Here is a 15,366-nt window from a genome sequence, read left to right on the forward strand (position 1 = left end):
AGGATGAACGACATCGGCTCGCTGTGCAAGACGAAGACACAACTACAGCTGGACCGCACAACAATACTGAGCCTCGAAATGTGGAACCATTCCAGATTTCTTTCGTGGGTTTTATTAATGCAGCAAACAAACTGGCACGTTTAATTAATAGTTGAAAGGAAGTCTAAATCAACCGGCGAACATATGTATCAGTAAGTAAACGTTGATTTTCCAGCAGTTACAGATATATTTGTAAAATCCCTCTGGAAAAGTTCAGCTGGAACAAACACTGAATGATATTGGATTTTCAAACTAAAAGCACTGGGGTGACGTCCTCGTTGATACACGGTGGTCAAGTGATATGTCGATATGTACTGTGTGACTTTATGAATTTGAGTTAATAAATTAAGGAGTTTGCCTCTTCATTTATCCCGAGGTATTGTAGGCATTTTAACAACAACATATCCCATCGACAGTGGACTCCAGGGCAGAAAGTTTAGTCAAGGGAAACGTTTATTTTTTGAGTAGTTTATTAGAATCATTGTGTAGTTAGGATCTAATGTATATATGTCATCAGCCTTCGAATGCTACACTTTAGTTTTTTGAAATGATTAATTTGAAAAGAGAAAAATACCTTTATTTTATGATTGCACATGAATTGATCGAATTTGATTAAGAGTTTTGCATCGTCAGTTAGTCCTGAGACGGCGACTTGACAATGGAGGCCTCATGTTTACTTGCCCTGAAAGATCCTATATACTCTAATGAGCTGAGTGCTAACGATGCCTCATCTTGCACAGCAAGGACCAAGGAACCGAGACACTGGTGCATCTCAGTACAAAGATGAGATGAGCAAATAGCAGAACATTTGTTAGTAGTTCAATTAAAGCCAAGCAGAATAAAATGCTATCTTCTGATGAAGAATTTAAATGGTAAGTAACTTCTGGTACTGTAATACACGGCTCACCTATTGCCACTATTTGCTCTTCTGCTCTCTCTAGTGGCCATCAGCTGTAACACATATTGAAGACGTGACACAGAAGCCTTCATTCAAAGCCAGACACTGTTCACATGGATCCACTTGTCTGACGAGCGTAAGTTTTTACAGGACGAGGCTCGTTTGAGAGAAGAAGAGGAAACAGATCAAGTCGTTCACCATGCTTTATCAAAGAACAGATACAGGTCTCCAGAACAAAAACACACAACTCAAACAGTGCCTTGAATTAGTTCTGCAAGTACACAGGACGTACTGTATATAAAAATATCAGACTCTGAATGCATAGGTTAAGTCAAACTGTATTCTGCTTGTTCTAGAACAGTAAGCAACCCCATAAATACAATGTTAGTCATCTGCCTTCCACACGATCAAAACATGATCCTATAAAAAAAAACGATTTCAAACGTGCTGATCTCACTCAATCAGGGTACCACATGGCCTGGGGGGGGGGGGGCATTTCCCCCCCCACATCCACTCACTCCATCCAGCCGAGCCCCGACCTTGAACATGTGGCACAACTTCTCTTAAAGCATTTAAAATAGTTGGGGACATAAAATAAGTTCTCACAGCAAACTTCCTGCAAATACGCCCCCCCCCCCCCCTCTCTCTTCATTGCACTTGGCTTCGACAACAGCATCTCACCACTTTACTTTTCAACCCATTGTTAAACCCTTGCTTGTATGACAGTATTATTTGACACAAAACACAACAGGCCTAAGCTGGTTAAAAAAAATTATACAAATTAATAAAAAACATATCAGAAAAAATACAAATACAGTAAGAGCATCGGGTATACATTTGAGCAGTAAACAGTTACCACCGGGTAAGAAGCTTCTTGATTGTATGACGTATTCTGAGCGCCTAGTGCACTGCTTAAAAGTGAATGAGACCCAGCACTGAGACTTAAAGGAATAGAACGTGATGATGGAAGCAGCATAAACAACATGACCAGCTGTTCAATTCTTAATATATAGTAGAAGAATGTTTTTTTCTTTTTCGGGGGTGTAAATATTCACGTTGTCAGTCTCCATCTAAGAGGAACAGCAATGCCTCCGATTTAGGTAATAAATAGAAAACATTGACAGAACTCAAAATAATTATTTCTTTAATTAAAAACAAGAAGATATTAGAACTAGAGGTGCCTCGACAAACACACTGACGCCATATATACTGATGTTTCCTTCAGAGACTCAGTGCAGCGGATGTGAACATGTCAGAGAAAGTAATGTATATTAGTGTTGAGAGGACAAAAGGAAGCACTCAATCGTAAAACCAAGATCTTTTCGATCTTTCCACTTCGCTGAAAAAAGAAAAGGAAATCTTATTAAGGCTGCTTTCTTTTCTGAAGCAGTCATAGTATTTTTCTGCTGTTAGTATCTTTGCTGGCTAAGTTAGTTTTTGGTTTTGATTCTAATTACAGTTAACACAGACAAGACAAAAATATATACGACGCAGAGCTCAATTTATATGATAAATCAAGTGTGAGCCTCGTAAACAAACTTCGCTGGGAGCCTGAACCTTTGTTACTCTGGAGAACAAATGTCCGGGCCTCTATACGAAAGAATCAACATGACTCAAAAATTGAAAACTAAATACTTCACAGGGGACAGTTAAAATGTTATGTTGACTGAATTTAGTTAAAGCAGAGGTGCTTTATAACTACTTAAACAAAATGTCTTACATGAAAAGACACAAGGGAATAATTCTAACAAAAACTAATTATTCCTTCCACACAGTGTGTGACTTAACTACTTCAATATGTAGGGGAATCAGCACTCCTATTCAAATGTTTCCATTCGCGGGGGGGAAGGGGTACAAGTTAAAGCAGTCAGTATGTGTGGTCAGCAAATTGAAGAACTACGAGTCCAAAGATTCCCTCCACCCTAACAACTATGCCAGCAATGGATGCCCCCTGCAGGCAAAGACACTGAGGGTTATGCCTAGAGCTTGTATGAAAGCGTGTTCACCAGCAGGAATATCTGATAACTCTACGTGTCAGTTTCTTAGTATCCCAAGTCGTCTTGTGCAAGTCCACTGTGATGAAGAGCTTATCAATAAGAGTTTGTGTAAATCCTTCCCGTCGTCCTCTGCTCCCGATCCTCGACAGGCCAATTTCCACTGTGACCATAGATCACAGCCAGTATAGGGATGTGTCCATGTAAGGCTATTGCAAAATCCCATTCAAGTTCAGTCCATGAGGAAGGAAGGCCAATGTCCCCCTCCGTTGTCCCATTAGAGCCTTGGCACCAAGTGGGCAGTAGGAGGAGAGAAGAGAGATAAAGAGAGGGGCCCAAATACTTTCGCACATAATTGAGTATACCATGCATCAGTAATCGCTTAGAACTGTTTGGGTACACTAAAGCGGCAGGAGGGCCAGAGGAGGACAGGAGGTGGACAATAGCTACAGAACTTGGGAAACAAAAAATAAATCCTAGTTAGAAAATAGGCAAAACACCTAGCCTAAACAAAGCTGTAACAAGGGACGTGGGCAGGCAGCCAGTTGCTTGAGGGGCGCTACAGGAGAGAGAGCTCGGGGCTCTGCGGCAGCTCTAGTAGGTGAGGCGGGAAGCCTTCATGTTGTAGCAGGGTCTGTCTGTTAGGCCCCCGGCCCCCGAGAAAAGGGACAGGCCCTCTGCTTTCTCCAATACAACCTCCAGCTCCTGAAAGTCCTGAAGCCGAGCCACGTCCTTGTCCTGGACACGGGAGGGAGAAAGATTTAACTAACAATTCGTTTAAAATCAACAGCATAGAGTGTCCATTTAAAATGATGACACAGCCTCATTCTTTTTACTCTTTTATGGCAGATTGAAAAGAGAAGGAATGTTGAAGCAGTATTTCATATTTTATCTTTCTTATAGTCCTAAACAGATTCACTGACTCACTCTATCGTGTTGCTGTATAATTTGGCACTTGATTGACATTACACAAATCAATCAACTGAAAGTGATCGTTAATTTCAGTATTAACACAAAAAGCTTCCCATTTACAATTATTCTCATTTCGTCAGACTTTATGCTTTCAGTTTTGTTTTGTCAGTCACCGTGGAGAATGACACATACACAGTGTACACAGAGGGAAGAGGAGATTTCAGTGCTATGGTAAAGTGAGTCGCAAACAACTTAATTATAGAGCCGGCCGGGTCAGTGTTCATGCATGAGTCAGACAGAGACTGATGATTAAAACTGTCTGAATAACTTTAAACCCTTAAGGACACAGAGTTTTGAAAATATAGATTCAGGATGATCTCAAGAGGAAGTACGTTTCCATGGAGTCAGCTGTCATGGACGTTTATTTGCATTTATAACAATGGACCCCGGTAATGATGATGAATAAATACACTGTCAGTTACTCACATGGAATCTAATTGTATCAAGTCTATGAGTTACAACCTCACTGACCCACAACTCAGATTAAAACTTTCATCTTAAAGTCATTTGCCTTTTGTAACCTATTTTGCATGTATAAGTTGTTAGCACACTGAATGTTACCTTGTGTATTCATGTCACTGACCAATAACTCATGTCAAGGATGCATTCTTCTCTCCCATACCTTTCTCAACATGGTGTTTGGCAGCTTGCGGATCTTCTCCACATGCTCGGCGCTGATGTCCAACTCGCGGCAGCAGACCCTCAGAAGGGAGCGGTAGGTGAGCTCCTGGCGGTCCAGCTCCACCTCAATGAAGTCGTTCTCCCGTGCACTGGGATTCTGGATTCGCACTTTCAACACCAATTCTAGAGAGGAGAGGAAGAGTGAAGAAGAACGAGAACCATTTCATGCTTATGAAGGACGTGTCTTATACACAAGATAACTCAGTATTTTCCAAAACAAACACTTGTTTTGTGTCGTTATTTGTGTAAAACTTGATCGACCCCTCTCTGCTCTGACCATCCTCAACTGTGATGCTGTTTGATTGTACAGACTTTTTTCTGTGTCTGCCTGTGAGTCTGTGACGTTTAAGTCATTGTAGTGAGAAGTGCTGTAGCTAGGCAACTAACAACCTTTTCAGGTTTGACGAGTTGGCTGCAAACGCAGAGGCTAACAAGTGGGTCCTCATTCGTGTGATTCCATCAGTCGCTAACCTGAGGAGAAGTAACTGCGTAGACGTGACAGATAAATGCCTGATTTGCAGAGTCGACCAGAAGCTTTACCACTGTACATGCATGTGGATTTTAAGTGATTTGCAAAGATTATATTCACAATGCATGGTTTCCTGTCAGTGTACAGTCTGTATGTGTGGACAGGATGTTACAGATAATAAAACATAGGATTTCTGTCTCACCTTGCACGTTGACAGGGAAGGTGCTTGTGAAGAAGAAAGGCTGAAAAGCCGGCATGGTCCCACCGGCCTGGCCGTAGCTCAGTTGCTGTGGGATCGACTGCTGCCTGCTCATGGTTGGGTTCGCGCTGGCCACTGGGGCCTGGACCCCGCCGTTACTGGTCAAGCTGGGGCTGGGTGAGGCCAGCGGAGGTGAACACATAGTGCCATTGTGTGGCAGAGCATGCGGGTGGTCAGCGTGGTTGACAAGGTGTGGCTCGACGGACAGGTCCATGGGCACCCTGCAGTTAACGACAGTGTGGTTGTGGGATGAGGCCGCACTGGGTGACACGCCATTTTGCTCAGTCACAGGAATGAATTCCCCAGTCAGAGCTTGGCTGTGGGCGGCGGGGTTTGAAGGAGGAAGAAAGTCGTCAGAGACTTGGCTCTGTGAATTCTGAGGCTCATGGGTTGGGGAGAGGGAGGCTGAATCACTGGGTGTGTCCTCAGCATGTTCTTCAGAACCATTCTGTAAAATCTGTTGTGCTAAAAGGACCTCTGATTTGTTATCCATCTTGGAGAACATGAAGGGCGGCTCAGACAGGTAGTGGGGAATGATTGGCAAGTCAGACTCCTTGACTTCAGGCACTTCCTCCAGCTCAACCTCAACTTTGGCGATAAGGTGCAGAATAAAAAGAGGATTATTTCTTTAGACACAACCCAAAGATAAAGCATCAACACACACGTGTACATTTCGTGTCAAAGTATTACAAAGTTGTTACAAGGCTGTGAGAGATGTGTAGTTTACCTCCTAGCAGTCGTTTGATCTCCGGCTTGGATGTGAGCTGTGAGGCCAGCTCCTCCTTAGCCGTGAGGATGTCTTTATCTGCTCCACAGCCGAGTAAGTAGGACACTATGTGCTTATGGTTCCTCTTGCATGCCCAGTGCAGGCATGTCCTAATGGGATTATTGAAGAGAGATCTCAGTTTAATAACCCAAACATTGCAACATATGTTTATATAAAATGACAGTAACTTCAAATCATCTATAACAGGGTTCCGCAGATTTCAACTAGCTAAGATTTAGATCATCACTTATAAGTTCCACGTTAGTCTTGTTTACGGTTTGATTACAGCATGCTAACATCTGAAAAACTGACTATTCATGCCACTAAAACTTTTCACTTAAAACAATGTTTAAAGCACGACTTTTAACATCATTAAGATCAACTTTAACATATTTAAGTCCTAGTGCTTCATATATTAACATAAAAGCTTTCAAAAGGCCCTTTTGAATGATTTTGAACATGACATTTCCATGGGTCCAGCTATCATCACATTGGATGTGTATTAAACGATCCTGGAGTCAAATCAGCATCTTCATCTATGGCACTGACATGCAGAATAAAAGACTTATAGTCACTTTAGCATATAAAGATCTGAAGAGCTAAGCCAAACTGTTTTAACTCCACTGGTAATGAGCACAGACGACGAGTTAGGTTGAACATTTCCCTGAAAGGTTTAGCACAGGACGTAGTTGATCACATATTTCGAATTTAGCGCTGTGCGATGTGCTGCATGTGGAATACTGTTTGATCTAAAGTTTAACTTACGTCTAAAATAAATGTATAGTTGTAAAGTGATAATCAAGTCACCTTGTCAACAAGAACAGACCTTAGAAATTGAGTTTCTTTCACTGGTCGTCTCTGATGTTTTGAGATGACCAGAAAAAGGACATTTCAAACTTCTTCAATTGCCTAAACACAATGAAACAAGGCATGTGTTTGCTATTTGGATAAGGAGTAGAGACGGTGCCTTGTTCCGGTTAATAGGATAACACTGATCGGGATGTAATCCCTGTAAAAACAGATTCTCCTCCTCTGCACTGAACTTTTCAACAGGCGCCCCCCGATACTGAATATTCACAAATCAGTCCCAGGCACTTGTTGACTTGCGCAGTGGAGGCCACGTTTGCTCACTTCAAAACAAAACAAACAAAACAAACAAACAAACACTCACCATCCGTTTATTTCGTTCTGCGAGTTGACGTTCGCTCCGCTCTCCACCAGCATCCGCACCTCGTCGATGTCCCCGATGGCAGACGCCTCTCTCAGCCGCTCCTGTAACTCCCGATCCAACGAAGCGGTGGACATTTTGGCGCAGGAGACTATCGCCGTGAGATCATGGGATGCACGGAAGCCTCTCGGATTAGGCTGTCAAGGTGAATCAGCCCCCAGCGGGTCGATGGAGCCCGGGTCCGGTGGAAGTAGTGCGCTTACATTAGCTGCCCGGCTAACCTCAGCCCTTAAGCTAGCTGGAGGGGAGGATAGCAGAGGGGGGGGGGGCTTCTGCTGCCGGAACGTGTTCGTGTTGCTGGTCGGGTCTTGTGTGTTTTACGCGGCCGGTTCCGTCGTCGCCGTTTATTCGTGTTGTTGGTCCCGCTGCCGACCCTCACTCACGGCTCTTCCGAGGTGTCAGTGCTCCGTCGGCGGGCTGCTGCCTCTGCCTCACCGGGGGACATCTTTGCATGTAACAACAGTGCGTTCAGACTTTCGTTCCCCCTCTCAACCCGCTCCGCATTTTGTCAAACGTACTGATAAACTTCCCACACGCAGAAAGCAGGGATCTGAAAGTCTCACCCATCCTCTGTATTTTGTATTTTTGGGGATTAAAAAGTATATTCTATGCACATATAAAACTGGTATGATAAAAGAAAGAACAAATGGTAATTCACTGCCTACCTTTAAAATGTTTTATTATGTTCTACTTTGACAATCAAGTTTATTCTCATTCCGATACACTGATATATTTAATGTATGCCTCAGTTCCTTTGTTGTGATGTCTTAGTTTTTGTTTTTTTTTACCCATGTCAACAACAACAATGTCCAATGTTGAATAAAAATTGTTTTCCTTAAACTTGTATGTAAACATACCGTTAATAGAGTGTAGGTTTTGGTTGACACTTTTAGATTGATGTGGTTACTTTGGTACTGACCGCAGAGATTTGAGAAGTGAGGTTAGTGTAGGAAAATACATGGAATATTACATATTACAAAAAATGAGCTTAAAAACATCTGTGGCCTTGGTTCTGTGTGTGTGTGTTTGGGTTTGTGTGTCTGTGAACTTAATGGTGTCAGATTTAGAGCTGTCAACATAAAGTCACTGCGTTTTCTAATTTGTTGTTGTGTTTACCTATATGTAGTTGTTGTGTTTTCTTATTTGTTGTTGTGTTTTCTTATTTGTCTCTGCATTTGCTCATTTTGGTCGTTAAGTGTTTGTGATTTGTCGGGTCTTGGGATTTCTTATCTCAGTATTTACCTAAACATTTCTGATGAATACGATTGAAAGGAGATTCTTGTCGGGGCTGAAATGTTGGAGAAATGCACATATTTATTTGAAAAAGTGTGATTCACTATCCGATTTACATTAATGATATAATAATGTTCTTTGCATAGTCTTTTCAGTCACCATAAGAAGTGTGTTTACATTGTTGTGTATACCTATTCTACAATGTGTTGTGGTGACTGAATACAAAAAAACAACAAATAAGAATCAAAGACCTGGGCTGGATTCTGGATTTGCAGTCTTAATAAAAAACTGATATGGCTTATATACAGTCTATGACGTGGGACCCGTCCGCGTGCTCGCGCGCTGTACTTCCGGTTCAGGGGTCGCCCAGGGAGCCATGCGCGGGGCGTTGTTGTCACGGCGTCTGCCATTTTGACCAGAGCTGCTTAGCGCGCAGTAGATGGTGTGATCCGGCTCCTCGGGAAACGACCGCTTCATTTCACCAGCCAGGCGACTCTCCCCGGCGCGACCATGCTGTCTGCAGCCCAGCTACTCGACGAGCTGATGGGCCGGGACCGAAACTTGGCCCCGGACGAGAAGCGATCGAACGTGCGATGGGACGACGAGGGCGTAAGTCGGCGTCCAAGCTAACCGTTAGCCTAGCATAGCTTCGTGGGATAGCATAGCTTGCATAGCCGGTTAAAGATGCTCAAAGTTAAACTATATAGGTACGCGAGGCTCAATGCGTCTGATTGTCTTGTTTTTTGGATTCTTAATAACTTACATTTTTAACACAACATGCTATTTTTCAGACTTTTTGACACTCGTGCTAGTATCAGTTTAGCTAATGCTAATGATTAATTGGCTCACAATGAGGTTTGGAGCGTTGTAGATGACGTCCAGATGCACATTGAGCTACAGCTGTTGTTGGGTGTATTTGTCTCCTGCTTTGGGTTGTTGAGCCAGTATCTTTTTACTAATCTGGACAATTAGACGTGGCCATGTTGTAGTTATATACGATTGAGTTAAAAAGTTGATTTAGCAATTAGCACAAGTTTGGACTCTAACCCAGAGTCCAAACAGAACAGCTGTGCTGTACTTGTGCAAGAATAAATAAAGAAAATAGGTAACAAAAATGAAACGTACAAGATTCTATAAGCACCAGGGGAGGGATTGTGCATTATGTGCCGATCTATCGCAATACTGGGTTTAGAGATACAATGGTAGAAATATTATGAGTAACCTCAATATTATCTTCTCTCTCTTATCAGTGTTGTCGATACTATCTGTGTGGGTTCTGTCCGGCAGAGCTGTTCACCAACACCCGCTCTGACCTGGGTAAGTAAACAGCTATAAAGATCTTTAATAAAGCCGGGGCTGACAGATGCATCCGTGATGTTTTGAAGATTAATATTTTTTTTTAATCATTTCTCCAGGTCCTTGTGAGAAAATCCATGATGAAAACCTCAGAAAAACGTATGTATGGGTTGTGGGTTAAGAAATCCTCTATGTACGAATTGACATTTCCTCTTTGTAACACGCTCCTAACCCAACACATCCAGGTATGAGAAGAGCTCTCGGTTCATGAAGGAGGGCTACGAACGGGACTTCCTGCGCTATCTGCAGTCGCTCCTGGCAGAGGTGGAGCGGCGGATTCGGAGAGGACATGCCCGACTGGCTCTTTCCCAGGCCCAGCAGAACGCAGGGGTTAGTGCTTCAGTTTAAGGACATTGATTTGTCACTTGTTCTTATATCTGAGTTTTCTTGTAAGATGGAAAAGACTCACTTTCATTGTAAATCAGTTTTTATGATGTAAGCTCGAAACAAGAATTGTTTTGGTTTACGTGGTTGTACTTGAGATAAAGTGAGTGTTTTCCTGCAGGGTCCTGGTCCAGCAGGGAAGAGTGATGAGAAATCTCTGGTTCTACAGGATAAGATTGAAGACTTGGTTGCACAGGTTTGTAGTATATTTGAAAATGTTGTATATATTACATTTGTTTTTTATTATTGTTAAGTGCACATTAGATTGATAACTCAGAATATATCGAAGCAGGAACACACTGCAATTTGAACATTTGTCACACGTTACCACATCGTGAGTGTGTGATAATCTTATAAAACATCGATCGAAATCATCATTGTCTAGTTATCAATGTTAATATATTCCTTTATGATTAAAATTGTGATTTCACTGGTCGGTTTTGCCATTGCACAGATTGAGGAGCTGGGGTCCGAGGGCAGAGTGGAGGAGGCCCAGGGGATGATGAAGCTGGTGGAGCAGCTGAAGGACGAGAGGGAGCTGCTCGGCTCCAATCCCTCGGTGAGTCACCCTGATCGGGATAGTAGGTCATGAAGTCTATATGTCGAAAAAAAAAGCTTCATGAGCAAAACTCGGTTGAACTAACATTAATCATTACTTGCTGAAATAGTTTCCTTTTAAATCATAAATCAGATCTGTCCCAAAAGGACAATGTGTGGACAAGCAAGATGTCTGATATCATTTCTGTTTTTTTGTTTTCCCCCCCCCAGACCATTGAAAGCTTTGCAGCCCAGGAGAAGCAGATGGAGGTGTGTGAGGTGTGCGGGGCCTTCCTCATTGTGGGTGATGCCCAGTCCCGAGTGGACGACCACTTGATGGGCAAGCAGCATATGGGCTATGCCAAGATCAAATCCACTGTAGAGGAGCTCAAGGTAACAAGATGACCTCTAAAAGATGACGTGAATTATCTATACAATAAGTTGTTGGATCTTTTCCGAGACCAGGGAAAGAAAAAAGCCAATTTAGTAGTGACAGAATTGTGGCAAATTCAGGATTCTTGTTTAGAATTTTTTGGACTTAAAGTCCAATCTAATGTCACATTATGTTGAATCCATAAACTGTTTACGTCCGAGTATTAGCAATGTTGCAAGAGAACATAGTGCTACATCGTTTCTATCACATGTAAGAATAATGCACGAAATGTTATAATACCAGGAAACCTTTTTTGTTGAAGCTCATTATTGTATCATTCTTATTCTCCTAGGAAAAGCTGCGCCGCCGCTCAGAAGAGCCTCCCGGTGAAAACCCAGTGGTCAAGAAGGACCGAGAAGACCGCGAGCGTGAGAGGGAGGAAAGGGAGAAAAAACGCAAAGAGGAGGAAGAGAAGGAAAAGGAGCGTGAGAAGGAGAAGGAAAAGGAGCGCGAGAAGGAGAAGGAACGAGAGAGAGAGCGGGAGCGTGAGAGGGAGAGAGAGCGAGATAGAGAACGGGACAGAGATAGGGACAGGAGGACCCGCCGAAGCCACTCCAACAGCCGCCACTCCAGTCGGGCCTCGGACAGGAAGAGGAGCAGATCCCGGGATCGCAGACGGTCCAGAAGCAGAGACAAGGAGAGGGAGAGGGAACGCAAACGCAGCAGGTATGGCTGTTTATCTACCAACGAGATTGGTGATCTAAATATTAGTGTGTGAAATCACTCTTGGCTTGATTATGTAATGGAATTAATCAACTGAAATGGATTTAGGTGACAAGATGATTCCTTGAAATGTAATCATACAGTCTAGAGCTACCAACACCCTCAGTTCCTCATCATAAAGAACATTCACATGTTACTTTTATTTCTTTTATCACTTTTACATTTTTATTAAATACATTTTCCCTTCTTCCTGTAGGAGCCGGGATAGAGACAGGGAGAGGAGGCGCAGCCGTGAGCGGTCGGACAGGAAGCGTCGCTCCCGCAGTCGTGACAGGAAGAAGTCACGCACCCCCGAGCGCAAATCTCACCGTCACCGCAGCCGCAGCAAGGATAGGGAGAAGGAGAAGGAGAGGGACAGGGAAAGAGACCGGTCATCCAAAGACAAAGGTGGGGCCTTTGGATATTTTTATGGTTTCATGTCTTGTGGAATAAGTGCAGATTCCTAATTATCAGTTTGTAATAGCTTCAGCTATTACAGCTAAATCCTTAACAGTTGTCCATCAAGGAGAAAAATACTGTATTTGTTTTTTCTCAGACCGTAAGGTAACAGAGGAGAGGAGCAGCTCTAAGAAAGACAAGCACTCTGACGGCGATGCAGCTGCCATCAAGGCTTCATCAGAAGCAGAACCAATGGAGACGGAGGCGGCCGCCTCTGCCTCCTCCCCTCTGCTCAATGGCCAGCAAGAACTCTTCCATTCTGAAGGTGACACTCAGTCCAATTAAAACTGATCTGATAGGACCTCAGATCAGGCTCAGGTAAGTGCGTCCTCCTCCTCGCTTCCTTCTGGCTCTCAACCCAAACCCACCACCCTCCCACCCCCACTCCCCCTTGCCTCTCCCATCTCCCCTACCCGCCCTCTCTCTCCCACACTGTTTACGTTCAGTTCAATGCCTTTGATTTTATCTTATGTACTATGTGCATATATCTTTATCCTGTTTTCAAATAGTGCATCATAAGTATGCACTGAAGATGAAGGACTAGGCCCGATGAATGAGAAGATGGTAGCAAACATTCACACAAAGCCAAGAGGGAAAGGCCAGTGTAGCCCTGAGCAAACGTGCCTGGAGGTACCCCTCATTTTGTATCATTTTTTTTTTTATCCATATAGATGTATATTTGTCTTTGGACAAAATGGCAGCAAAAAAAAGTATTAACATATCTAATCAAGAGTTCCTGCCTGTATTTACCTGTTTTTTATTTATTTTGTTGTCTTTTTTTTTATACCCTTTTAAGAAGGAAAATGTAGTAATATTTACTTGATAGGGACCAGGTTAAACCAGGGTGTTTATACATGTTTGTTTATAAATAAATATATGATACATATTTTTTTATACATCTCCACATATATCATGGGGTTTTGGCTTTCTCCTATGTAAACTCAGACATACTTTTTTAGCCTTTTTCAAAGGTGTATGTGGAAAAACAAGCAATTTATTTAGCTGAATCCCGACTTCAATGCCCTGGATTTTTTATATCCAGCTTATTGTGCCTGATCATGCCATGCAGTGTGTGTTTGGGGGTGTGGGGTGTTATAGCACCGGGGGGGCCTAACGTCACTAACTAACTGGAGGGTAGGGTTTATCGAATGAATTGCAGCTGACTTCCATACCTCACACAGCGTTGGTGTTGTGAGCGAGACCACATGAGAAAAGGGCAAATTAAAAATCATGGATACTCTGACTGTCAAACTGTGCAGGTACTCACCCCAGGTACTCCTTTCTCTACCCACATCCATTTCTGAATGCTGTTGCCTGTCAGAAAAGAAACACAATTCTTTACTTCTCCAAAACATGAACTTGGCAACTTGATTGTGTATATTTTTATGATAAACAGTTTCGTTAAGTTTGGGGGAAACATGTCATTTGATAGAAATGTGAGAGACACCTTTTTAAAATGCTGAGATGCACAGACGGCCTGCTTGATATACCTGCGCCAACAGCTGAAATTGTCACTGATGTGTTTCTCCACATTGTGGTTCAGGGCTAAAACCTTTTCAAGGATATTTCAATGTCACATTTTTCCCGTTGAAAGGAAAATGTGGTGATATATTTAACTGTAAACCAGATACAATAATAAAACGCATCATGTGCACTTTCAGATTGGAAAAGTGAATATCAAACAGTTCTGTCACAAATTTGTATAAATATCTATGACAGAGGTAGTGACCAGAACTTTCAACTTTCAGTCAAAGTAACAATATACAGCAACATATTTAGAGAGCAGCAGGATATCCTGGCCGAATGCAGTCAGATCTTCAGAAGTCCACTGTGCTAGTGAATAGATTGTACTTGTGCATCATTAGCAGTGTCTCTTGTGTATTTGACTAGTAGTCATGTCGATGTTGTTATTGTTGCTCCAGCAGCAGCAGTTGTTGTTAGAAACACATGTTGCGGGTCCTTTGCTAACATCGCATTTTGTGAACATTTTTTTGCCTGACAGGGGAAGCTGGGATATCTGGTGGAGGAAGAAATGGAAGAGCGCATCCATCCTTACCCTGAACCTGACACTTCGCTGCTTAAAAACAAGGTGAACCACAGATGTGTAGTGGCTTATCCCAAATCATAAACATACGCGTGCAAATGAGAAGAGAGTAAAAGAATTACACAAACTTTTATGTTACCTTACGCATCTTTTTGCTGAATGAGGGTAGTTGTGGTTCATCTGATGTATTTTGGTCTCGACACCAGCCCGACATCACTTAGTTGAAAACCAAACTTAGAGAAGAAGCTCAGTGTGGTTCTTTTTTTTGTTTTGTTTTTCTTATTTTGGAATTCTTGACACATCCTCCTTGTTTCTTGGCATTTAGTGGTAATGAAATAAAATCGTGCTTGTGAGTCTCTTTTGGTTTGTCAGGTTCCATTTCACTTGACCTCGTCTTCAACAGAAAGCGCATGTACAGTGTTAGACGACGATAGGGCGTGTCTCCTTTCCTCCACTTTAGAGCTCACATTGATTGCTCGTGTCCCCTTACTGTAAAATATACTGATTGAATTTTGATCAAAAGGATTTTGAAGAGTGAAGATCTGTTTAATTTTGTTCTGCTTTTAATGTCCATCTTGTCTTGACGAATAAAAAGTAAAAATTTGTCAAAGTGGTGTTTATTTATTTCCCCCCCTCAGTGGGACTGTCTACAAGACATCAGCTTAGTGTGTTGTGCGATTGCTCTTTTCAAGTTTCCCACAAGGAGCATGATGCAATAGTGTCCCTCCCAAGATCAAGTACTAAGATGTGGGTTGGATACATGTTCTGTCTGCTGAGGACTTCAGCATTCTTGATTTTCATTATTGATTTTAAATTAAATATTCTCTTTTACACTCTGTATTCTGGGCTCATGAGTATAATTATAGTTTAGTATGATAACTACAGTTTTATCACATTGGAATAAATCAAACC

General features: G+C 42.5%; 2 protein-coding genes across 2 annotated transcripts; one reads left to right on the top strand and one right to left on the bottom strand.

The window, feature by feature from the left end:
- Nucleotides 1–1,122: 1,122 nt before the first annotated feature.
- On the bottom strand, nt 1,123–7,747 carry ankrd40 (ankyrin repeat domain 40). Its single transcript, XM_053444006.1, has 5 exons — nt 7,250–7,747; nt 6,040–6,188; nt 5,256–5,900; nt 4,526–4,707; nt 1,123–3,669 (listed from the first exon to the last, which is right to left on the bottom strand). Exons 1-5 carry the CDS (start codon nt 7,381–7,383, stop codon nt 3,526–3,528), a joined length of 1,254 nt encoding a protein of 417 aa, XP_053299981.1. The 5' UTR covers nt 7,384–7,747; the 3' UTR covers nt 1,123–3,525.
- A 1,192-nt stretch (nt 7,748–8,939) lies between these two features.
- Nucleotides 8,940–15,058, top strand: luc7l3 (LUC7-like 3 pre-mRNA splicing factor). Its single transcript, XM_053443496.1, has 11 exons — nt 8,940–9,148; nt 9,790–9,856; nt 9,955–9,994; nt 10,081–10,225; nt 10,401–10,475; nt 10,734–10,838; nt 11,048–11,209; nt 11,542–11,915; nt 12,169–12,359; nt 12,508–12,728; nt 14,413–15,058. The coding sequence occupies exons 1-10, from the start codon at nt 9,050–9,052 to the stop codon at nt 12,693–12,695; spliced, it is 1,446 nt and encodes a 481-aa protein (XP_053299471.1). The 5' UTR covers nt 8,940–9,049; the 3' UTR covers nt 12,696–12,728; nt 14,413–15,058.
- Nucleotides 15,059–15,366: the final 308 nt, after the last annotated feature.

Source organism: Pleuronectes platessa, chromosome 16 (genome assembly GCF_947347685.1).
Source record: "Pleuronectes platessa chromosome 16, fPlePla1.1, whole genome shotgun sequence".
NCBI classification, from domain to species: Eukaryota; Metazoa; Chordata; class Actinopteri; order Pleuronectiformes; family Pleuronectidae; genus Pleuronectes; species Pleuronectes platessa.